The sequence below is a fragment of the Natator depressus genome, chromosome 18, assembly GCF_965152275.1.
Source record: "Natator depressus isolate rNatDep1 chromosome 18, rNatDep2.hap1, whole genome shotgun sequence".
NCBI classification, from domain to species: domain Eukaryota; kingdom Metazoa; phylum Chordata; order Testudines; family Cheloniidae; genus Natator; species Natator depressus.
Window position 1 is genome coordinate 6,757,278 of NC_134251.1, and position 25,065 is coordinate 6,782,342.

General features: G+C 52.2%; 1 protein-coding gene across 1 annotated transcript in view; it reads right to left on the reverse strand.

Annotated features, from left to right (window-relative positions):
• Positions 1-24,259, reverse strand: part of ATP13A2 (ATPase cation transporting 13A2) — a 70,132-nt gene extending 45,873 nt beyond the window's left edge. Inside the window, exons 1-3 of the mRNA XM_074975266.1 lie at positions 24,180-24,259; positions 2,191-2,264; positions 52-219 (exon numbers count right to left, since the gene is read on the reverse strand). Coding sequence (XP_074831367.1) covers positions 52-219; positions 2,191-2,264; positions 24,180-24,210 — 273 coding nt within the window. The 5' untranslated portion in view covers positions 24,211-24,259. The remainder of the gene's footprint in view (positions 1-51; positions 220-2,190; positions 2,265-24,179) is intronic.
• Between the last annotated feature and the right edge of the window lie 806 nt (positions 24,260-25,065).

The following is a 25,065-nucleotide window of genomic DNA, read 5'->3' on the forward strand; positions in this document are numbered from 1 at the left end:
AGTCCAGTGTCTTCACCACCAGATCCTCCCTCCCTCTCCACAGTTACTCACGGTGACTATGAGCCAGTCGGCTTGCCGCAGACGACACGGCCTGCACTTTGCTCGGACCTCCAGGCTTGGTTTCCAGCGGAAGACGATCAACAGGATTCCTGCCGTCAGCACGGAGAACACGTAGCAAAGGATTATCCGCCATGTTCTGCTTTGGTAGCCGCTAGCCTCCTGAGAAGAGAGCACAGGCAGGAGAGGTCAGAGCTCAGTCCAGACCAAGTCATTGCTCTCCAGGGTAGAGAGCAAGAGGCGGTGACAGCAGCAGCGGGCAGCGGCCGACCTTAGAACCTGCCAGTCCAGGCGTGTCTGACTCGAAGATCCCACTGGCTTCCAAGAGCCACCTAAAGGAGTTGCTAATGGGCCCCGCCACCCAGGCCAAGTCCACACAACGGCCTCATTTGACATGGGTAACGTTGATTCCCGGGTCTTGCTGCTTAGAGTTTATGGGAAAAAACTCACATCCAAGGTACTCTCAATTCTACCCACATACCCTGCGATGGGGGATTTGCACAGGTTCCAAGGCCAGAAGGACCATTCTGATCCTCTAGCCCAGTGGCTCTCAACCCGTGGCCCAATCAGCACACAGCTGTGGCCCATGTGACGTCCTCAGGGCCATACAGGTCGTCTTGGATGTGGCCCACAATGGTAAATAGGTTGCGAACCACTGCTCTAGCCTGACCTCCAGTGCAACCCAGGCCAGAGAACTTCAGCCGGTGATTCCTGCATCAGCCCCATAACCAGCTGATCTAGAGCAGATCTTTTAGCAAGAGTCCACTTTTCATTTAAAGATTCGAAGTGATGGAGATCCACCATAAAATCTTCCTTCCTACCTTTTGCTCCAATTATATATCTATAGGAGAGAGGTCAATTGCTCTAGCAATCGCAGGGTAGAGACGAGAGACACTAAGCCAGTGGATTTTAAAATGGAAATATATTAGTTATTATCTGATTGTCTTCCCCCATAGCATGTAGAAACCCCAGTCACGGACCAGAACCCCACTGTGTTAGGCACTGCACCAACACAGAGCAAACAGACTGCCCCTACTCCAAAGGGCTGACAGTTTAAGTAGAAGACAAGAGACAATAGCTAGATACAGCTCAACCAACAGGGGAGTAAAAGGAAAGAACGAGACAATATTGGTCAGCATGACAGACAGTGGGCTCTGCACACCAGCTGCCTAACTGACGGCTTTTGCACAGGCATCACGGCAAAGGAGAGATTTACCGGTGGCCTGGGAGGAGGAGGTCACTTTGCTGATGTTTATGGGGAGCAGCTTCTGAGCCTGAGGGGCAGCCTAGGACAAACCACATAGGTAACGGTCTGAAAATTCAACAAGTGGGCGATGGAGACTGGTGCCGTGTGCGGCTCAGAGGTGTGCTCACGCCATCATTGGTGGGATATTGTTTCACTTAAAAAACCGTCATAATCATCATCAAAAAAAAAAAAAAAGGAATGCCAAGTATACAGCCCCTCCTGATAAAAGCCTTAAGTCACTAAACTTCCTGGCACTGGTGGATTGAAAACAGGGTTAACCAGAGCAAAGCTGCTTTGGTGGGAAACAAAGATATCCCAGAACCAAGTTTTGGAAACCATTGGCCAGACCCAGTATCCACTGAAGAGAAGGGGAGCCTTGCCATGGATGTCAATGGGCACAAGATCAGGCCTCACGTCCGCTCAGCTAATAGCTGTTCAGGTGTCGCTGGTGAGGACCCAAGACACCGGTGGAGTGTGGCTGACCACGTGCCCCGACGGCACCGTTCCACAGGGCGCGGCGGGAAGAGGTTGGATAAATCAGGTCGATCGCGTTGATGACGCAGCGCCGGCAGAGTGGCCCGAGAGAGAGGCACCAGCAGAACCGCCCACCTTGTCTCCTTTCACAACGCCTATGTCGAAACGTCACACGCAGTCCTTTACTGAACACCCTGCGTGGCACAACGCAGCGGAAAGTATTAACGCCTCCATGCCTGAAACCAGCTCCCTCGAAGAGCTCTATCCCTAGCCCTACAGAGAACCCATCGCTGGCCAGCCACTTGCAAATACCCCCTCTCATTTTTGACCTTGCAAATAACCATTGACAGATATTTTCATGATCTGTTCTGAAAATTTCCTTGCATTTCCCCCCCCAAAATCCTCCTACGTACCATGCAGGATTTACCAGGGCCCTGCAGGAGCGTCCCGTAGACAGGGGGCTGGTTTCCCAGCAACTTGCTGCTATCTGCGAATGCAAACAGAGGAACACCATGTTACTTGATGGGTTGGTCGTATTTCCCCATTTTCCCAGAATCGGAAAAAGCTCCAGCACACGGAGGTGCACGGTGGGTCCCGACAGCTGCATTTGGGATCCTGCTAATGGCTCAGAGCAGCGATTCTCAGCCTGTGCCTCCAGAGCCAGCCATGTGAGTGGGCTTGGGAAGCACACAGGTCTGACTGAGGGGAATGGTGACCAAAGGGGGCTCCCCATGGAGGCTGGTAACATGCGAGGCAGACAGCAGTCACGGCAACCAGGGAACAGCTGTGCCAAATAGTTTACAGCCCACAAATGGGTAGGACTGTTCGCTTTGAAGACTGTTTTCAGTATCCAATTGGTTGTCTTAGGGTATGTCTACACTGCAATTGGAAAGGGGATTGTAGCACATGTCGATCTAGCTAGCATGAGTACCAACAGCAGTGAAGCCATGACAGCACGGGCTGAACAAGCTCAGCTGGGACCCTGGGTATGTGTGCTGAAGTCAGTGCTAATGCTCTTGTTAATCGAGCCAGGAAGATTAAAGCTAGCTGGGTATGACCCTACATGCTGCAATCCCAACTGACTTACTGTAGACACGCCCGGTACTGTTTCTGCAATTTGACTGGAGCACCACAGCTCCACCACCAGTGCATATATTAACAAACGTGGAACAAGCAAGAAACTTCAGATAAATCACTGACTTCTTAAAAAAAAAAAAAAAGGAAATTAATAAAATCTTTTAAAAACCAACCCCAAACCCACCAAAAAACAAAAAAACCCAAAACAACCACCACCCTACTCCAAGCAGTTTTCACCCTGAAAAGGGAGAAGTGCCAGAGATTACCCAGTCCACTATTACTATTGAATTTACATAAGAGGTGCTCAGATACTGCAGTGCTGGGCAGCAGTACAAACCCCCAAGACAGAGACATGAAAATCGAACCCCCGACGAATCATAAAGAAATCAGCCCTCGGATGTAAGAGAACCTCCAGGAATCCTTCGTCGTGCCATTGGGTCAGCTCTCCTCATGAGCGATACCAACACCCGACCCCGACTAGCAACCCAGCATCGGGGCACCGGGGCTTTATTCACCAAGGCTGCAAGGCCACGTACCCCTGCCGTCGGGCAGGAAGGCGATCTAATGTCTATGTGGAAAAGGTTGCAAGAGATGCTGGTTTGGCCGGGCTCCTGGCCTTGCCGAGACCTGCCCAAAGGGGTGTTTCACTTCAAAGCCAGCTCTCGAGTCTCCACTCCCACGGCTGCCTCAGCTTTGCCATCAGCAAGTTTCCTTCATTGCAAAGCGTCCCATTCCCAGCCCCTCCCTTGTTTCGGTTGTTCACAGCAGCAGGTGGTATTAAACAAGGACTTTTCACAGAGACAAACACACGCAACGGCACCGAAAGCAAACACAATGACGACAAAGCTTTTAAAACATTTTAAATCAAGGATGGATGTTTTCCTAGTTCAAACAGGAATTAAGCTCTCTGGCCCGAGTTCAACAGGAGGTAAGGCTATGATCACAGAGATCTCGTCTGGCTTTAGAAACGATATATAAAACCAGCCATTAGCACAGAGGCAGACAACGGCATTAAAACCTAGTGCAACAGCCAAGTAATCATTAATGTTTCCCTGGCACCTGCCAGCCAAGGATCTTCAAAGAGCTTCTCAGATACCAGGGAATTAAACTCGGCCCTTATGGGGTAGGGATGGTGATGATTATGGGGGCCTGCAGTGGGATTCACTCGGCAGAAGCGAGACTCCAGTCTCCGGCCACAAACCCAGCTACCCGAGAAAGTTTTTCATCCAAAACATTTTTTGACCAAAAGGGGGGAAAAAAATTTACATTTTGGTTGAAATTTTTGGTTTGCTTTTCAAACAAAAATGAAAACTTTGTTCCCTGCCCCCTCCCGCTTTTCTGAGATGCCTCAGTTTCTCCATCTGTAGAAACTTTCCTGCCTCACGGTGCATCTGGGGAATGACTGTGTACGGGCACTAGAGGTTAATAGTGTTGTGTGTGTGTGTGTGTGTGTGTGTGTGTGAGAGAGACTGAACATTCAGACACAATATGCAGCTGCATTTTATATAGTATCTTCCGTGCAAACTGTATCACTAAACACTTTATACAGTTACACAGTCACAAAGAGGAGAGAGAGGGTGTCAAAAGATGTGGAGCGTAGCAGGGGAATGAAACGATTTGGAGCCTCGCTGGAGGCAGAGATGGCAGGAGATGCAGTGGAGAAAGCTCTTGCGATGAAAGCGCTGAGAACGTGAGGGTAAAGAGGTGGAGGATGGTTCATAGAGGCCTTTCTTTTTTTTTTTTTTTTTTAAAGGCCATCTTGACTTCAACCCAGAAACGAATGGGAAGCCAGTGCTGTTTGCATGGAGTTGATGAGCCAACCCCAGCGCAGAAGAGCGGAGGTGTGGACATAGCGAGCGACCGACGGCAGGTCTGCACTACAAATTCACATTGGTAGGGCGTCCGGTGAAGGCGCTCTAAGCCGACGGGAGAGAGCTCTCCTGTCTGCTTAATAAACTCCACCTCGGCGAGAGGCGGTGAGTGTGTCCCCGAGAAACGCTCTCCTGTTGACGTAGCGCTGTCTGCGCCAGAGGTTAGGTCGGTCTAACGACATCGCTCAGGTGTGTGGATTTTTCACACCCCTCAGGGACGTAGTTACGTAGTGCAGACCAGCAGTTCTCAACCAGGGCTCTGCAAGCTGGTTTCAGGGGGCAGCGGGGCCCTGTGCCTGAAGTGTGGAGCCCCAAGCCCTGGTGCCTCCAGGAGCTGAAGCCAGGAGCAGAGCCATGGGGAGCCCCGAGCCCCGGCGCCTCCCAAGGGGCTGAAGTCCCGAGCCCTGGCACTCCCCCCTAGTCTAAAGCCCTGAGCCCCAGTGGCTCCTGTGGGGCTGAAGCCGGGAGCGGAACTGCAGGGAGCTGTGGGGCTCCCCCTGGGTCTAAAGTCCTGAGCCCTGATGCCCCTGTGGGGCTGAAGCTCCGAGCTCTCCAACTGCCCTGAGCCCCCGTCACCTCATGGCTGAAGCCCCAGCCTTTCGCCCGGTGGCTGAAGCCCTGAGCCCTGCAGGGCTAAAGCCCCGTGGGCCCCCCCACCCCACACACTCGGTGGCTGAAGCCAGGAGCCCCAACCCCCCCCACTGAGCCCTGGAGTTTTTATAGTATGTTGGGGGGGTCCTTGGAAAGAAAAAGGGTTGAGATCCCCTGGTGTAGACCAAGCTTGAGTGAGAATATTGCCTCCCCCTGTGGTTAGAGACAGCCCTGGGCAAGCAGAATAGCTGCAGAGCATACAGAGAAAGCGTGCAGCAGAAGAGAAACCCTGGCTTAGAAGCCAGTGGTTTCAGCTAACTAGAGCTGTTGGAAAATGCTCTGTATTATTATACATGCACGAATCTCCTTGGAAATTTTTCATGGAAGTTTTTCGGTTTCTCAACAAAACCAGACTTGCGTGAGCACGTGTGTATGTATGTGTGTTTCCCCTTTTCCTTTTCTTCTCCCCTTTCCTCCCATCACGGAAGGCCTAAGAGACTTGCCCAAGGTCCCCCAGGAAGTCAGTGGCACAGCGGGATTGGGAACTCAGGAGCTAGATCCCAGCTCTGACGAGAACAAGACGCCTCACTAAGAGCATTTCCGCCTAACTACGTAACACTGTAAAGCAGCGTCTACAACGCTGTCGTGCTTTCCAGCACCTGTGACTCAGTGACAGACGAGCACGGCATACAAGCCAACACTGTCAGACCACAAGGATTCAACAGCCGTATCCGGCCTCAAGACGGCACAGTAATGGATTCGGTGTCCTCAGAGTGGCATGAAATCTTTGCACTTGTTCTCTCCTGGTTTACAGCTGCACCAGATCTTCACAGCTCGGCCCAGACTTTCTGAACAAGGCCGACATGTATTCCGGCCCCAAAGGCATGAAGACACAGCAGCCGTTAATACACTGGTGTCCTCCTGATGCAATCATCCTCTTCCTCCCACTCCTTCCCACTGCCTCTTTCACTTAAAAACGAGGAAATCCAGCATGCTAGCTTTACAGCTCCTAGAGCAGGGGTGGGCAAACTTTTTGGCCCAAGGGCCACATCGGGGTTGCAAAACTGTATGGAGGGCCGGGTAGGGAAGGCTGTGCCTCCCCAAACAGCCTGGCCCCCGCCCCCTGACTGCCCCCCTCAGAATCCCTGACCCATCCAACCCCCCAGCTCCTTGTCCCCTGACTGTCCCCTCCTGAGACCCCCACTCTTAACTGCCCCCGGGACCCCACCCCCTATATAACCCCCCCTGCTCCCTGTCCCAACCCCATCCACATTCCTTTGTCCCCCCCCTGACCGCTCCCCCTCCCCAAACCCCCGACTCATCCAACCCCCCCTGCTCCTTGTTCTCTGACCGCACCCTCCCAGGACCCCCTGCCCTTAACCCCCCCCCCCAGGACCTAAACCCCATTCAACCCCCCCCCCATTCCCTGTCCCCTGACTGCCCCCTGGGACCGCCTGTCCAACACCCCCACCCCCTTACCATGCCGGAGCCAGCCACGCCGCTGCCGGCAGGAGCAGCGGGCCAGAGCGCTGGCGGTGCAGCGAGCAGAGGCCGCAGGGGAGGGGGACAGCGGGGGAGGGGCCGGGGGCAAGCCTCCCCGGCCGGGAGCTCAGGGGCTGGGCACGACGGTCCCGCAGGCTGGATGTGGCCCGTGGGCCATAGTTTGCCCACCTCTGTCCTAGAGCAACAGCTTTCAGTGGGTAACTAGCATGAGAAAGAACGTAGAACCGTCCAGCTACCCTTTTCCAGCACGGCTGTGGGGCTCTTACAAGGCCCTTTGGGCCTGGAAAGCTGTGGATAGAGTTACCACCCAAGATCATGAATTTCAACACACGGAGCTAGCGCTAGGACAGTGCTGCGTAAAGGCCAGTACGTAGGGAGGCCAGGCTAAAGCCACGTCTACATTACAGAGCCCGTGTTGGCAGAGCCCCTAGTTTAGACGCAGCGTGTGCCAACAGGAGGAGTTTTTCTGTCCGTGCAGGCACATTACCTTCCCAGACAACATTAGCTAAACCGACAGAAGCACTCTTCTGTCGGCAGAGCTGTGTCTACACTGGGGTTTTGATGGCAGAGCTGTATTAGCTAGAAGAATGTGTGTTTTTGTTTTTTTTGCTGCTTAGATCAGGCTTTAGGCAGCAGCTGTGTCAGAGCTGGTGCAGGCAAGCAAAGCTGCTACATATACCAGCGCAGATTTCCCCTGCTTGAAATGGGACTAAACTAGGGCTCTACTCTGACTAGAGCAGGGGTTTGCATTGGTGCAGCTATAGTGGAGGCTGGTCGCTGCTGGCCATAACCTAGGCAAATCCCCAGGGTAACTAGGGCATGCTGGTTTGTCCCTTTAAGTGTGGGAATGGAGGACAGCTCCCAGGGAGGAGGCTGAGTAAAACAAGACGGGGTTTGATCGAGAGGGCTATGTACAAAGGGACAAGGAGCCCAGGTGATGGACAGACAGCACCAGATAGCTGGAGTGGCGGCAGCCACGGATCGATCTCAGACAGAGGCTGGATTTGGTGTCCTCAAACTCCTGAAGTGTCAAGTGCAGTAACCCAATCCAGCTGCGAGCCACAGAACGATGCTGGTCCAGCGGCTCCATCAGGGAAGGGGCAGCCGTGACCTGCTCTTCACTGAACATGCTGATGGCTTTCAAACCCATCCCACCCATACCAGTGGACATTTGCAAAAAGCGAGCCATCAGCGTGCTCCCTGAAGACACACCTGCTGCCGGCTGTTTGCTCATTGTGTTCACACAAACCCAGACAGCATCGGCAGCTGCGAGGGGAAAAGGGTGTTTCAAGGGAGAGGATGTCCCGTTGTATTTTTGAAGTGGAAACCATCTCCCAAATAGGTCCCATATTTACACCATGTGCATGTCCGTGTGCCCCTCTCCCTTCTCTTTGTATGAACAGCGCAATGCAGCTCTTACTCTGTTCATTTGGTGTTTAGCAAGCTGAGCAGTTTGGGGGGAGATTTCTCCCCTGGCCTGGCTTTAAGACCCACCTTTTAATGAAGCAGGTGGGGGAGGCCGCGAGGCAGCAGCCTTGAACTCTAGCTTCCTTGTTTAGCTACACAGCATGGCCCTCAGAGTGGCACTTTCCCCTTTTGTACCCAGGACAGACGAATACACCTTGAAGATAGAATGAAAGTTGGGTAATGGCAACCTGGTCAATTTCACTCTTCAGTGTGAGGTTGCGGATTCTCGAGCAGGCTCAGAAAGAGGCAGAAGGGAAAGACGAAAGCATCCTTGAGCCTACACAGGTGCAAAATCTCATTTGTTGTATTGCACTTGGGTCTTTGGTGCATTAGAAGATTGAGACCCAGTTTGAGGGGAAGGCTGATAAAACTGAAAGGGAACTAAAGGGCCAGACTCTGATAGACAGAATCGTACCTTGCTCCAAAAGCAGCCCCCTTGATTTCAGGTGAACTATTCGGGGAGGATGGGGCTATTCAGCATGAGAAAGGAGATCAGAAAATGGCCCTAAGGGCATGTCTACCCTCCTAGCCCAGGTAGACAGACTCACACTGGCTCAGGTTTAGGGCTTAACATGGCAGCACCAAGATAAGGACAGTTCAGCATCTCAAAGATGACAAGGGGATCTGAGTCATGCAGCCCACATCCTTGTCAGTGGCGGCCATGCAGCTAAATCCACTGGTCAGCTTTGGTAACAGACACAGATCTTCCAAGGGAGAGGGTGTTCTGCTGAACAGCTGAAGTGGAACCATCTCACCAATAGGTCCCACATTTATATTGTGTGTATGTCCCTGCACCCTTCTCTCTGCATGAACAGCAAAGGGGCGTCGCAGCCAATTGCCACCAGGCCTCACAGATCCCATTGCGAGAAAGTCTGTTCTAAGGGAGCTTACAACTGAAGGCTTGTCTACACTTACATTTTACAGCGCTCCAACTTGCTGCCTATGGGGTGTGACAAAAATCACCCCCCCGAGCCCAGCAAGTCTGAGCGCTTTAAAGCGCTATTGTGGACAGGCTCTGAGCACTCAGCGCTATTCCCCTCGTGGAGGTGGATTACCAGGAGCGCTCTCTCCCAGCGCTCGCGCGCGACGACACTCGCACTTCAAAGCGCTGCCGTGGGAGCGCTTTGAAGATTCGAGTGTAGACGTAGTCTGGTTAAAATTCAGAGGGGCAGCTGCTATAAATCTGACAACAGAACTCAGCTTCCATTTACACACCACAACAAGTGGCTAGATTTTCTGAAGAGCCCAGGGCGCTGGGTGCACATTAGGTGCTGGGCATGCTTGAAGATCCAGCCCCCAGTTGTGGGTGCTGAGCACTTGGAAATCCAGCCCTGAGCTCTTTGATAAGATCTGGCCTCCCCAGGGAAAGCTAGCTGGTCGCTTTCTCCACTCACCCAACCTGGTTCGGTTTGTTCCGCATTCCTGTTGTTTGACTACAAACATTTCCTACTGGCTATGTCACCAATTCACAGGGAACAAGTCTGAGCAACCGTTTCATCAAATAAAGTCAAACCTCACAGGCAGGACTCCAGAAAGTTTGTGAAAAGCACGGGAGAGAGGCGGGTTAACTGCATGCTCCAGATCTATTAGTTATCAACCAAACACCATGGAACGAGTGGGTCTGCGATACGTACATTTTAGGCAGGTCAGCTATGCATATAAGTTGCGTGAACACAAGGTTGAAACCATCTGTCTTGGATGGTTTAGACGACAAATCCTGCATCTTGGCAGGGGGTTAGACTGGATGACCCTTGCAGTCCCTTCTAACCCTTTGGTTCTATGATTGTATTCTGAATCTATTTAAAATTTAAAAAGGAGGGGGGAGAAAAGAGAAAGGGTTTGTTTTAAACACAAGCCTTCCCTAGCTGCCTTTGCAACCCAAATATTGCAGCTAAAGCATGTGAAATTACAAATGAAATTAATTAGAAACTGACCACCCAAAGGAATGTGGAAGTGATGAATTTGCTTTCTGTACCTCTCCACATAAACAGGAAGGAAAACACTAGCATTTTAAAATGTCTTTTCCTTTTAAAAAGACGGTGTTGGCAAGATAAGGAGCTTTGTTTCAGTATCCGACCGGGTCCCTTTCGGCCTTCCGTTTCAACAGACCTGAGAAATCCAGGCCTCAAAAGCCCACAGCGAGATGCTTTTTATGTGACAGCATCTCTAGAGTAACAGCACTTCAAGCCACGGCTACCTGCTAACCCTGCACACCTGCATTTTTATCTCCCCCTCTCACACCAGCTGCCTTCCAATAAGCGCATTCTAGAGAGGACTTCCTGGCTGCTTACCTGTTTCAAAGCAGGTGGCGATTCCCCCTTTCCCAAGGTATTTCCTGTTCTCTTGCAGAGAAATCACAGCCTTGCCTTACATGGACACTGCTGTAGGGCAGGTAACATTCGGGGCGGGGTGGGGAGGAGGAATGGGGGCGGGCAGTAACAATGCTCCGCCTCAGAGGTCTGCACTACCACTATGAAACAAAGCAACCACACCTACTGCCCAAACACAGCCCAAGGGGGGAGGGAATTCTCACCCCCTTCCACGTCCTCAATTTTTCCCCCCACCCTTGCAAGTCCTTTGTGTGTTCACAGAGCCATGTAACAGTGGCTGTGGATAATAATCTAATAATAAGAACTTCTTTGTTAGCCACAGCCAGGGGAGCACAGAACAATGGCGAGTGATTGACAGCCTGCCTAATGACAGCCTTGGCAAGGAGAGGGGGCACGGAGGCCCAGGGCTCTTTGATTTCAAAGGTGTGATGCCCGCAGGAAGCTGCAAAGTGCCCCCTCCATTGCGCTGTCAGCTGTGGACGTGCAGCACCAATACCCTACCTAGGCACGGATTTCAGGATAGAAATCTGACCCTTCCAGGAGAGACGCTTGTTGGGTTTTCACTCTCTGAATCAGAGACCGAGCGCATCTCGCTGCCAAAGTGGGATCGTTCACTACAGTGTGACTGCCTAGGAAGGAGCGCTGCGGAAAGGTCAGAGTGGATCGCAAGCTACATATGAGTAACAGCGAAACACTGTTGCAAAAAAGGAAACATTTGGGATGTATTAGCAGGAGCATAGACACTGACTTCCCCGTTACCCGGGGGGGGGGGGGGTGCTCGACCCCACCCCTGTCCCAGGCCCCACCCCCACTTCACCCCTTTCAAGCCCCCACCTCTTCCTGCCCCTGCTCCACCCCCTCCCCGCCTCTTTCCAACCCCTCCCGCTCCTCCCTCGCAGGCTGTGAAACAGCTGTTTGCAGCAGACCAGAGGCGCTGGGAGGGAGGGGGAGGAGTGATCAGTAGGGCCGCAGGGGGAGGAGAGGCACTGGTGGGTGCTAAGCACCCCCTAATTTTTCTCCATGGGTGCTCCACCACCCACAGAGTCGGCACCTATGAGCAGGAGCGTTGCAAGCAAGACACGAGAAGTAAATCTTCTGCTCTACTCCGCACTGATTAGGCCTCAACTGGAGTGTTGTGTCCAGTTCTGGGGGCCACATTTCAGGAAAGAGGTGGACAAACTGGAGAAAGTCCAGAGAAGAGCAACAAAAATGATTAAAGGTCTAGAAAACATGAGCTATGAGGAACGATTGAAAAAATTGGGTTTGTTTAGTCTGGAGAAGAGAAGACAGAGGGGACAGGAGAACAATTTTCAAGTACATAAAAGGTTGTTACAAGGAGGAGGGAGAAAAATTGTTCTCCTTAACCTCTGAGGCTAGGACAAGATGCAACAGGCTTAAATTGCAGCAACGGCGGTTTAGGTTGAACATTAGGAAAAACTTCCTACCTGTCAGGGTGGTGAAGCACTGGAATAAATTGCCTAGGGAGGTTGTGGAATCTCCATCATTGGAGATTTTTAAGAGCAGGTCAGACAAACACCTGCCAGGGATGGTAGAATACTTAGTCCTGTCATTAATGCAGGGGACTGGACTAGAAGACCTCTCAAAGACCCTTCCAGTCCTACGATTCTATGAATACAGGGAAAATGCATTAAAAACCCTGCCCTTATTAAGAGACTAACTGCCCTAAGCATCAGATTCCCTCTTGAACTAGTTCTTCCTGATAGCGTGCAGGAGTGACCACGCCTTGTGACCTCCGTGTGGGCTTGCTTTTCTGCAGTTATAAGGATATTCTTTCTGCAAAACAGGTTTCCTGAGTAGAGCTGGTTTTGTCACCTGTAGAACCAATGCACAGACCTGAGCTGGTAGCAGAAGTAGGCTGTTATCCGCTATGTGGGCCCACTGCTAGGGAGAGATGGATCACACGCCATGCAAATTGTTACATGTGCAAGGTCGCCAGTGTCCAAACTGTGGGCCCTGCCTTGTCCACACTTCTAGGGATGAGTCAGTAGGGCAAATTCCCAGTGGCTGGCACCAAACCCAGGAAGCATTTGCAGGGGCTGGCCCCAGGGTTTGTATCCACTGACGCTTGATTTTGCACTTCCCTAGGAGAGGTGGCTGCTGCTGTAGCTGGGAACAAATCTGGGTGCACTCTGGTCGCTTAGTGCAGTGAAATGCAAGTATCCCAAGCGGTCAAATGACAGCATCTCTTTTACAAAGACTCTGCTGGAGAGAATAAATCCATTCAAGATCATGAGATGCTCAGATTCTATGGCAATGGAGGCTGCATGGGACCTAAAATAGATTTTACAGACAGGGACATTAAGACACAGAGAGGGAAGGGACGGTCAGCTGGGAACAGAATCCAGATCTCCCCACTCCCAGTGCCAGGCTCTAAACACAAGATTAGCCTTTAGGCTCTGGCATCCCCTTCCTCCATATGTGGGCATTCCAGGTAAATGGGTTTTAAAGCACCCTAATTTAAAATAAGAGTCACCCCCTCCCCACCCCCCATTTTTTTTTTAAGGCATTAACTCTCAAGCTCCCTCTCCTCTCCCAATCCATGCCAGATGATCTTCGCTCAGCGGGAAGTCCTTCGGGTAGCACCAGTACCTGAGATTGCACCTGCTGCCATGTGATCACCTAGAGTTTTAAGTATCCCAAGGGGAACGACTCTGTTTCCATTTGTTGCTGGAGAAGATGGCGAGAGCCAGGGGTAGGGGGGAGACGCGAGATGCACCCAGCGCTTGCTTTTTAAGAGAGAATGTAAAGGGCTGGGCTTGCTATCAGCTGCCCTCATTTGTGGGAGGCCACACAAAACGCAGCATTGTCGGGATGACTGAAGCACCAGCGGCACCCCAGCACAAAGGGAACACATGGTACGAGAGCAACCGGGATGAATCAAGCGCAAATTTCAGCTGGAGGGCGTGCAGCCACCCCCGGAGGTTAGAAACGCTCCTTGTTCTAGAAGTTAGGCCTGGTCAGGTTGTTTATGAAGCAAGCATTCTCGGGTGTCCCCGATTCGGTAGCCCCATGCCCCGTGTGCAGAGAGGTGGAAAATCAGGGTGCAGTGGGAATGGGGGGAGAAGGGGAGAGATCCACGAATGCATGAGAGAGATCAGGCTCTCCTCCAGGGGCACATTCACACGCAATGAAACTTACCAGAAACTCTTCCTTAGCATAGCTGGAAGGCCTCTGTTTCTGACTCAAAGGAAAAAGGAGGAAAGGGGGCTGTGGGATTACAGCACCAGACCTGGAGGGGGAGGGATGTAAGATCCGGGTTCAGGTCCTGTCTCTGCCACTGAGTTCATGCGTGACCTCCGGCAAGACACTGAGGGCCAAATTTTTAAAGATACGGAGGCACCTAATGCCCATGGAAATCAATGGGAATTAGGCACCTAAATACCTTTAAAAATCTGGTCCCTATGTTCCCCATGAGTTGGCTTCACCTTCTCTAAAATGGGATAATAAAACTCCCATCTCACGCAGGGGCGGTGAAAGAATAAAACTCATAGCTGGTGAGGCGCTCAGACATTCATGTGGGGCCTATAATTTCCAGCAGTACTTCGGGGGGTGGTAGTGGGTGGGGGTGGGGGAAGAGTTATTCCTCTACCAACAGGAGTGTCAATTTCAGCTTTGTTCCTAGCTGCTTCCTAGCTACATTTGTACGCCTTGTCTGGAATCATAGTATGGGAACATCTTACAGACACGGCTGTTTACTTCCCAGGTGGGGCTAGTGAACAGATCTTTGCGCTAGCAGGAAGTTCATAAAACCCAAACACTCACTCGTTTTAAAGCCTAACCAAGGCAGGAGCAGAAATAAAAAGCAATTCAGTTATTTCAGCACGTTCCCTTCTCCTTATCAGGTAAGCAACAGTCCAAAGAGGACAGCTGGGGCTGATACGGCCACCCAGCAAATGTTTAACTCTCCCTTTCTATTTGTCTGACTTAACATGGAATTTAGTGTTCCTGTCCTCCGTGGGTGGAGGGATAAACTGACCGCCACTCACAATTGTTTGGGGACAGTAATGGTGCAATCTGCCCAGCGCAAGGGGCAGCATGCAGCTGGACGGACCCAGGAGCAAGGCCCAAATTGTGACTCTCTGTCACAGGACTGTCAGCTCTTTGGGGCAGGCAGCGTTTTGTTCTGTGCTCGTACAGTGCCTAGCACAACGGGGGCCTGCCCTATGGCTGGTGCTCCTAGGCCCCACTGCAATACAAATAATCATTCGGTGTCTGCTTTCCACTTGCTCTGGAGTGGGGGATACTAAGCCACGTCCCTCCTTTCCCCCGCACTGCTCACGTCCCACTCCACAACAGCTCTGCTGCAGGGACTGCAATGTGGAGTAGGCAGAGCGAAGGCTTTACCCACTCATTGCTCCAGTGCAGGGGGAAGCCCACTTTCCCTATCCACTTTGTAACCCCCAGCGTGGGCAGCCTGCATGGAGAGCAAAGAGGTTCTTTCGCCCCCCTCCCATTCCTTTTCGTGGGTCACATAGCACAAGCCCTCTGATTACAAACAAGTCCTTCCAACCTAGTTGCTGAGGTTCAGCAGAGACTTTAAACCAAGGTCTCTCCCTTCCCACAAGTGGAAGTTAAAGGGCCAGAGAAGCCAAAATTCCCCGTCTGTTTCAGCAGAAGGGTGCCCTCTACCGGGCAGCTTGGTCTATGAAGAAAGCCCACGCCGTGTATTACTCAATGAGCACCCTATGTTGCGGCCGCTCCTGAGATAACGACGGTGGGGAATTTTTGTAAGAATCCCCTAGTGCAGACAAGGCTTAAAACACCCCCTTAGCCACGCTGGTTAGTTCCGCCTTACTGCGCAGACACGACTTTAAACCCCGTCCCTGAACGGCGCCAAAGCCTTGGGCAGAATAAGAAAGCAATAGGACTTGGGTGCCTAATTCCCCTACATCCCTTTGGAAATCCCAGCTGTCCTGGCCCTGGTTCAGCACCCAACTCTACCAATAAAACAGGACCACACTGTCTCACCCCAATCGTCGTGCAGATCCTTACAATAAAGGACAGCATGTCGGTCTTGAGACTAGGCCCCATGATGCCTCCAGACTTGGTGTAGTTGCACTGCCAGCCTAGTGCCACTGGATTAGAAAGGATCAGAGCATCACCCGCTACGCTACTCGTTAAAGCTGCAGGAGCTTAACTCTATTGAGCCAGGCTCATCCAGACTCATGCCGGCTGGAGCACTTTTGGCTTTATTACTGCTTGCACTCGGATGGCTCTTTAGATAACCTCGTCACCAACCAGGGTCAGGCCTGGCGTGAGAGAAAAACTCCCCTCAAGTTAATTAGTGCATGAGACAAGTGTGAAAGGTTCAACTCTGCAAGTTCTGGACTCCAGATTCCTGGGCAGGGGGCACTTCAAAGCAGACGGCCCAATGCTAGGCAAAGGGAAGTGTTGAATTAACACCACCAGAACCTAGAGCCCTCCACCTAGATCAACACGCCCAAACCTCTGGCTGTGTGCCTCAGTTAGGTACAGGCAAGACAAGGAGACTCGCATCAGTTGATCACAGCAAAGGCTCACAGGTAATGATGGGAAGCAGCGGCGTGGCCAGGGTCCGATTCCACATCGCCAAGGATTCTGAAGGCTCCAGAGGCACTTTGCGGGAACCTCCCCGACAGATGTTTCACAAGCAAATGAGCCTCAGACAAGGATCACCGAGGATATTTAGATCCTTTGGAAGGAATAACTGGTTAGGCGTCACTTGGACCCGGACCCAAGGAAATGCACATCTGCCAGCCCCAAGAATAACTGCGGACGGAGCCGGCACTTTAACAGAAGCAGCTGCTGTTACTTAGGGATGTTTCACAAACATCCCACAGTATTGCGGGAAACCCTAGGCAGCTATGTACGCATGTGACCTTCTGCCTGTAACTTACTTCCCTTTTGCTCTCGCATTAAGGACTGAGCAGGAGAACGTATGGAGCGCGGCCGAGAAACCGTTCTGCCTTGGTCAATACTGGAAACTCGGGACGCTGCAAAGCTGGGCTTTTTTTTTTTTTTTAAAAAGCCTTCCTTAAAAATAAACCGGGGTCATTTTGTTTGCTGATCTCACGGTTTCCACGTAGCACGGCCAGCAAAACGGCTGCCACAGAGGGGAGCGTGACTGCAGGGCCGCACGGGGTGCTGGGTCCGGAGAACCCACTTCTGGGCAGCTTAGTTCTCGGGCTTCTTTCTTGTTCTTCCACGACGTGCCCAAAGGCGGGCTGGGGCTAAGGCAGGCCGAGTCCCGCCTGAGGGCAGGGGCTCCGGTCGTGCGCAGCCCACGTAGCGCACCTGGGCGCGGGGCAGCCGGACGGGTCAAACGGCAGCCGGACGGGTCAGGCACAGGGGAGGTGTTTAGCGGGAAGGGGGGGGGCGCGATTGCCCATTAGAGGAGGGGCAATAGGCAGGGCTGGCACGCAAGAGGCAGTTCGGGTCATGTTTAGGGTGGGAGCTGCAGTGTCACTGGGGAAGGGAAGTCCCAACAGAGCATGCCCACGGCCCCTCTTCTCACACTCCTAGGGCTGGGCTCGGCCCTGGGGCTCTCCAAGGGCAATGGAGCACCCACCTCGAGAAAGGGCTGCCTCTTCTCATAAGCAGAGCGGGGACGGAGAACGCCTGCGTGGTTAAAGCCCCAGGGCTACAAATCAAGAGATCTGGGCTCTGTTCCCAGCTCTAAACACAAGCTTGCTGCCTGATCTTTCATGACACCGAGGCACAGAGAGATATCCCTATTTCACAGAAGGGGGGAGGGTAATAATTGCCTTGGGGGTGGGAGGCTTTAATTCTTGCATGTTTGCAAAGTGCTTGGAGATCCTCAGACGCAGGGGGATAGGAAGGGTTGTTCAAAACAGAAGTACCGGGTTAGGTGGCGCAGCAAGACAGGGGGCTGGTGGCACGGCCTTAAAGACCATTTCTCTCCTGCTGGGCAAGACGGATAATGTCGTCTATTTGCAAGATCCGAACCCCGAGATGCTGCTCTGTCATGTCAGCTCACAGCTGGAACATGGCCTGGTTTTAACCAGCAACATACACTGTGGGAGAAAGGGAGGAATATCTTAACCAGCTAAAAGTAAAGGGGAAGTTTAGGTACCACCCAGAATGCAGTAACCAGAGATGCAATTCAGCCAGTTCTTGAGAGGAGAGGGCTGTGGGATCTCAGACAAACACAAGTGGTTGGGACCTTGTCTGTGCATTATCCCAAAGATGGGTCCTACAGCAGAGCGCACCAGCCCTGCACTGAGCCACTGGCTCTGTACTGATTCAGAGGTAAGAGCGCCCCCTTCTGAATCAACACCACCGTTACCTGCAGGGCAGGCCGGAACGTTACCCTCCCCATCTGCAACAGATCTGGGGGCTACTGCACAGGCTCAAGGCCAGGACCCATGTGTATTTCATTCCTCTGTGCTCCAGAATCTCACCTCTCACCCTTATGGCGAGAAGAAAACCTGGAAAACATGAACCAAGCAGATCTGACGCAAGAGTCTGCAGAGAGCCTGAAACAACAGCGGCAAGAGGCACGTCCTGCCCCGTGCGTCTCCACAATTGGCTTCATTGTTCCAGTGGAACGTGGCCGTCTTGGTTCCAGAGTGAGAGCATTGGCCAAACCCAAGCGAGGGCTTTGGCTATTAGGACAAAGACCCTGACTTGGGGTTGGGGTGGGGGAAAATGAATTCACAGCACCGTTAACCAGATGATCTGCTGAGCTTTGTAGCAGTTCAAGGTTTTCCCAGACCATTAGGCTTCACTCTTAAATACAGAAAGCTACAGTACTTGAGCCGGGAGGTCAAAATTAACCACACTGTTTATTTTGGAAAGAACACAAGGACAACGACGATACGTGAGCAGTTTACTTTCATCCCCGTGGCCCAGCTACACCCATGCATCTGCTGCTGAAAGAAGACACCTGCCGGTCTTGTCGTACGTCACACAGCCATCTGCTCAAACAGAAGGACGTCAAGACCAGGACTGTGATCCTGCATCTGAGCCACGCAGGAACCAGTCACTTCCTCCCTCTAAAACAGACGACTCAATGGCCTTGTCTACACTAGGGAAAGTGAGGGGGTTTGCACCATGATTGATCTCATGCTGTAGAATCTTAGTGTAAACAGGGCAAGTTGGAGTTATTCCTCAGTTTGGCTGGTTGAGCTGAAACCTAGGCTCCCCCTCGGTTTCACTAGCTAAAACAAGATCTTTCCCATTTCCATTAGAATGATACAGTATGTTCTAGCTATGTAAGGGAGAAGGCACCCATCACCATGGGATATGGGTGCCTTGGTCTTTAATTCATTTGTTCTCACACCAACCCAGTGAGGCAAGGCACAGTTATCCCCACTGCACAGATGGGGAACTGAGCCACAAAGAGACTAAGTGACTTGCCCAAGGTCACCGAGAGAGTTTGTGGCAGATCAGGGACTCGAATCCCAAATTCTACCCTAACCGCTGGACCAGGGGCTAGAGATTGTGCTGTAGAAACACGTGTTCCCTACTGCAGATGCTCTGAGTAACACGCAGGCAGGCACACAAGAAGAGGACCAAGCTCAACTCCAGGCTACAGCCAAGATTTCCAAGACTAAGAATTCTGGATCGCAAGTTTAGACACCTTGAAGGAGGCCTGGATTTTCAGAACATGCTGATCCCTGCTTGCACCCCAAAGCACCCTGTATCCACACCCTACACACCATTGTGATAGTCTTCATACAAAATGTACCTTGTGAGGTCTCATTTGAAAACTACCACCACCCTGGTCAATGAGATCACGGTGAAATGCATAGGTAGCAACATTATATGTGAAGTTATAAATTCCCCCTGTAGGATGTTACTTGTCTAAAACCAGGCAGCCCTGTCTAGGCAAAGTTGTTAAACATGCCCAGCCTGAACATAGGAATGAGGGTTTACGTCAGTTTATACCTATGTAGAGAACAGGGCCATTACCATCACGGCAGCGGGGGAGATGGCAGGAAACCAAAGAATTTGCATTTCAGCAAACACAGGTGGAGGAAGAGAGCAGGGAGCCTTCTTCCCTACCAGACTCCGTGTCGCCCCTCTCACGGCTTGAATGAATTTGACCGTGGAGGCATCTTTCAGAAAAACCCATTTCAAAGAGTCAACGGCCTATAAAAGAAAGAGGCAGAGAACGCCAAGTTCTCTCTTTTACCTAAGAAGCCAAAGGAACCAGCATCTCTGGGCCTTTGGAAGAGATCCCGACCAAGGAGGGATTCACACCGTCTTGCAGGAAGACCGTGGGCGAGACAAGCCATCTTGGACAAAGCATTAAACCAAAGCTCGTTAGACTGAAGTTTTAGATGTGTGATTTCACTTTTATTTGCCGGTAACCATTTCTAACTCTCTCTCTTATCCGTGAACTCAAAGTCCAATCTTCGTTTGTTAATAATGTCGTGTTAACAAGTGAATGTCAGCTCCAGCTGGTGTGACAACCTCCTTACAGTTTTGTCTCCTTAAAGGAACAAATGGATGTTCTTAGCCCGCTGAACTAAGGTGGGGGGCTGGGAGTTGCCAAGCTCACAGGTTGGGCCAGTTCGGGGGTGGGGGTGTTGGGGTCACCGGCTAAGGCTGGTAAAGACAATATGTCTGTGATAACTGCTGTCAGGCAGTTGGATTCAGCACGGAGGAGTCAGAGCTGTACCACTTACAGAACAAGAAGCTAACGCTGGCTGTTAGTTATTGGCCCCTCTTGAGTTAGAAATGGCACAAATTTAGATTTATCTAATGTGTCGTGGATTTTACCCACGTCACAAAAGCCATCACACCGTTTGGCATCACTCGCGCCCACAGGACATGCCCGGCAGCTGAGCACTGAGATGCACTGGTCAAGCACCACCTGGGAAGTTTATACAGGACCTGTCATTAGTAAGGCTAGTCCCTACCAGTGCTATCAGCTCCTCTCATTCCCAGGAGCAGCAAATTCATCCCAATCACTTGCAAGGCACATTCATTTACTCACCAGAGTCTCGACTGGATTAATGTAATTGTGGGGAACTTTCAGGATCTCGCCAGTATGTAGCAGTTTATTCACTCAAAGTGCATTTGACTGGCTCATTTAGAACAACAGAAAGACAAATCCACGCTCACCATGTCCCTTTCTTATAACAATATTAATGCACATAGTCTATTACCATACAGGCATCTATGCAAATCATTTACCTTCTCACATCACTGTTCTGATGTGCCCTGAGGAAACTAAGAACTGAAACCCATTATGAAGTCGAGAAGTAGTACGTTACAAGATTTCAGTTCTGCCAAAGTCAGTTGGTATAGGGAGTGGGGCGGCGGGCGGAACCCAAGAATAACCCTGACCAGCTGTTTACTATGCCGCACGTGGAACTTCTCTAAAGGGAACTTTACATTCATTATTGGTTTTGATTCCTCTTGCAAAGAGAAAATTCTGACTGAGGTTCATGACCGCCAGGTAGGAGTTTTTGCAGAATGGTGCATTCAGTCTGACCCTGGGGAGCAGCTCCGCTTTGGGCAGGAACCCTGTTTTATGTACGTTTATGTAAAACGGAGTGAATGTTTCCAGTGCAACAGAAGCAAAAGGGCTCGCTGATCCAGAGGTCATTTACCATATATTATCAATGCCTCTGTGATCAGCATAAGAAAATTCAGATTTAAAGGGGGCACCCTTAATTTCACAGGGTAAATTCTCTGGCCTACGTTATGCAGGAAGTCAGACTAGAAGATCATAATGAACCGCTCAGGCCTGGGGGGGGAGGGGGGGGAATCTATGAAACTGATATGATTAGTTTCCAGGCTGTTACCTCTGTGCATTCGACAGAACTTTACCATCCGTTTCGCTGCTTCCTGTCTGCTCAGGCCACCATCCCAAGAGCCTTATGCAGGTGCTTCACTTCGGGCAGTGAGAGGTCCAGTGTTCAAGTCTTTGCGGGATCAGGGCCTCAGCTCTCTCTTTGGAGAGCATGTTTAAAAAGTTCCAGGACTTGCTATTTATAGGAGGGCTCTGTCAGATACTGGAATTTTTAAAAAACCCAGTGGGGGGAAAAAAAAGAAAGTTGGCAGTGGCCCTTTAAAACAGAAAGCAGCAAACAAATCTGGTTTTCTTCAGCATTCCTAAAGCCCGCAGCTGCAGAGTATTCACCTGGGTAAGCTCTGTCCACACTAGGTAGGTTCTGCCCAGTATAATTCGATCAGGACAGTTGGTAGTTAAACCAGCAAACCCCTCCGAGCAAGGATGCGGTTATATAGTTCTGAGCGCTTACACTGGTACAGCTTATGCCAGTTTGGGAGACTGACATAAAACCAGGGCTATACTGGGACGGCTTTGCCAGGACAGCTATACCAATATACTGTATCGCCAGCAAAAGTGTGTTCAATGCACCTGGCACAAGGGATATCGGTTATACCAATATCAGCATGTTCACACTCGGGCTTACACCAGTACGGCGATGTCAGAAATACAAAAGTCACACCCCAAATGAAATAGCTACACTTAAGCGTAGACTAAGCTGTATATGTGTTAGAACCCACCTTCCTGGATCATTTCTAGCTAGACTGCCCGCTGCCATGGGGGCTGGGGGGGGGGGGGGGTGTCAGCCTACCTATGACAGGCTCCACTAAGGAGAATGAGCCAACCCAGATCCCCCCGTGACTACCTGCCTACATAGCTGGGTGACAGTTAATTAGGTAACGAGCGTCTGGGCCTAATAAAGGCTTAGCAGGGCTCAGGCTGGAAGGCGGATGCTGCTCCCAGTGGCATCTCCCTGGAGAGCGAGGCTCACAGGCAGAGGAACAGGCCCAGCCCACAGTGCTGCCAGGCAAGGCACTAGAGAGCCCAGGAGAACGAACTGCGTGTGGGATGTCCTGGCTCAGCAAAGAGCGGCGCGCTGTCTGGGCAAGACTGGCATCCAGCCGAACGCGCAGAGGCCCAAGCTCCAGGCAGGGAATTCGACGTGAGAGGGCTCCAGGGCTAGTGAGGGGAGATCAGACTGATCAAACCACTGGCAGAGAACTCCTGATGGGGTAGCTGACGGAAGCTTCTGTTTGTTTTCCTGTTGCCCTTTTTGGTTAAATAAACAACACCTTCCAAAGAGGGTGCTCTTTACTACTCGAAAGGCCTGCTTGGACTTGTTTATACCCTGGGTGAGGGGAAACTGAGGCAGTGGCTCACCCAGCAATGCTGCGCCTGACCACAAACAGTGCGCTGGGGTCACCTCCATGCTATTAGACCCCCTTTTTTAAAGAGTAAGTGCTAAGCCGCCCAGCGAGGGTCACAGCTCTCAACTCCAGGACTCAGCTGCCACCTCCCCTTTTGCTCTCAGGAGCAGTTTACAACTCGAGAAGAGAGACTCCAGGGTCGTAGATCCTAGGTTATCAACTGAAGACTAGCTGCAGAACCCTCTCTAGATCCCTGGCGGGCTGAATGGCCGCCCCTCCTTTCCCTCCAGGGGCTGTGAACGCAGAGTCAAACACAGCTAAAAATACATCAAGACTTCCCTAATGTCAGTCTGGTGCCTAAGCGACTTCGGCAGCAGCCCCAAGGACAATGGGTGATTGTAAAGGGGATAGGGAGGCTCTAAGCCATAAGCTGGACAACCCCTGGTCTAAGACACGCAAGGGATGGGACAAGACAGTCCCTGGGAAATAAGTTTGCTGATCAGAGGCATGTTGGAGACTCAGCGCAGCCCAAGGGACCTGAATGTTCCCTGCTCCCCAGTTTGGCAAGGGAGGGCTGTTGAGTGGAGCAGCCCCAGAAACACAAACCAAACAGGTGCGTGCCATCTCCAGGACCTGGGTAACGCTGTGGCGTGAGTCCTCCTGCCCCCACAAATGGCTACCCCCCAAAGCAGCCTGCTCCCCTGAGAGGGACTGTGTCACAGGGCAGGTCCAAACTGCCCAACTTAAGAAAGCTTTGGGGGTGGGAAGAGACAAATAGATCATTCAAAGAGCAGACTGCCAGAGCCCCAGGGGTGGAGGCAGGTGTGTGTGAATGAAACCGATTCTCCTCTTTGGCGGGGACAGATACAGCTTGTTCCCAACGGCTCACAACTGTTTGCACATCAAACAACCCCAAACCAAGCCAGCCAAGCCCCCAGTAAGTGGGGCAGGATGGGCTGGGAGGAGAGAATCAGAAGGGACTCGCATAGCTTGGAGGTTATTCATCTCCCCGCCCCCACGCTCACAGTAGGAGGTTACCCCACTTTCTCCACACTGCCTCCCACCGCTCCCCAGAAGCATCCCACCAGCTGCGCCCCAAGATCCGCCTGGCTCCAGCATCCTTGTCAATCCCAGCAGCAGCGTCCCCAGCTTTGCAGAGAGCCCAGGCTTTGGGGGCGTGCGATGCCCGTAGCGCCCTGCTCCGGAATAGCAGCGCGAGAGGGATGCACCGAACAGCCCCCCCGGGGCGCCGGCTCTTACCCTAGCTGGGGCCAACGCAACTTCCTTCCCCTGCGGCTCAGCTCCCCCCTCGCAGCAAGAGCAGGGCTCCAGCCCGCCCGGGAGAGCGCCCTGCCTGCAGCCGCCCCGCCTGGCCTCGGGGGTTCCTGTGCACGGCCCCGAGCTTGCAGCCACACCCGGACCCCCGCTCACCTGCGCTCATGGCGGCCCCGGCTGCGCGCATCAGCAGCACCCGGCGCCCCCCGGGAGCCGAGCCCGCGCGCGCCGCCCCGGCCCCTCTGCTTCGGAGACACAAAGGAGCCGCAGCTGGCGGGTCAGCGGGGCGGGGCTCGGCCGCGCAGGGGCGGCTGGGACTTGTAGTTTCTCTCTGCCCGGGCGCCCTCTCGGGTCAGGGTCCTGTCTTTACCCAGGACGCCCCCAGCTCATGAGCCGCAGAGGGTCTCCCGGTCCCGGCACCGATTCTGAGCCCTGGTAAGAGCCCGCCTGCGGCAGGACTGAGCTGGGAGGGCGCCCCAGGGTATTAGACACACTCCAGCGCCCCCGGTTCACAGATGAGAAACTGAGGCACGAGCAGAGGACTGGGCTTGCCCACTGTTACGCAGGGGGTAACCCACTTCTGTGGCAGAGGCAAAGTCCATTCCTGACTTCCCCTCCTTTGCTTTAGCTGCCCAACTACTGACACACACTATCTAGAGCTCTGTGTGTCCATCCATCTATACTTCATATGTACAGCTATGGAACGCACCCTCTCTTTCTCTTCTGTGATCCGCCGAATTAGCCCCCTTGACGCTGACCATGCCACTCTTGGGGGCCAGGTAGGTTATCATCTAGTCCATTCTACTCAGCCAGTGCAGGATGGTTCTGTTCACTGTTTGCCCAGTGTGCCATGAAGCCTGGTTTTAAATGACTCACTGAGGCTTCCACCATCTCCCCTTGGAGACTATTCCTCATGTGAACTGACCTTCTCAGTGGGGCAATTAATCCTAATTATACCCTCCTGGGCACCATAAACAATTCCTCTCCCTCCCTGGGATTTTATTTCTCATCTGCTAGTAGGGGGCAGGCTTAGCAGCTATGA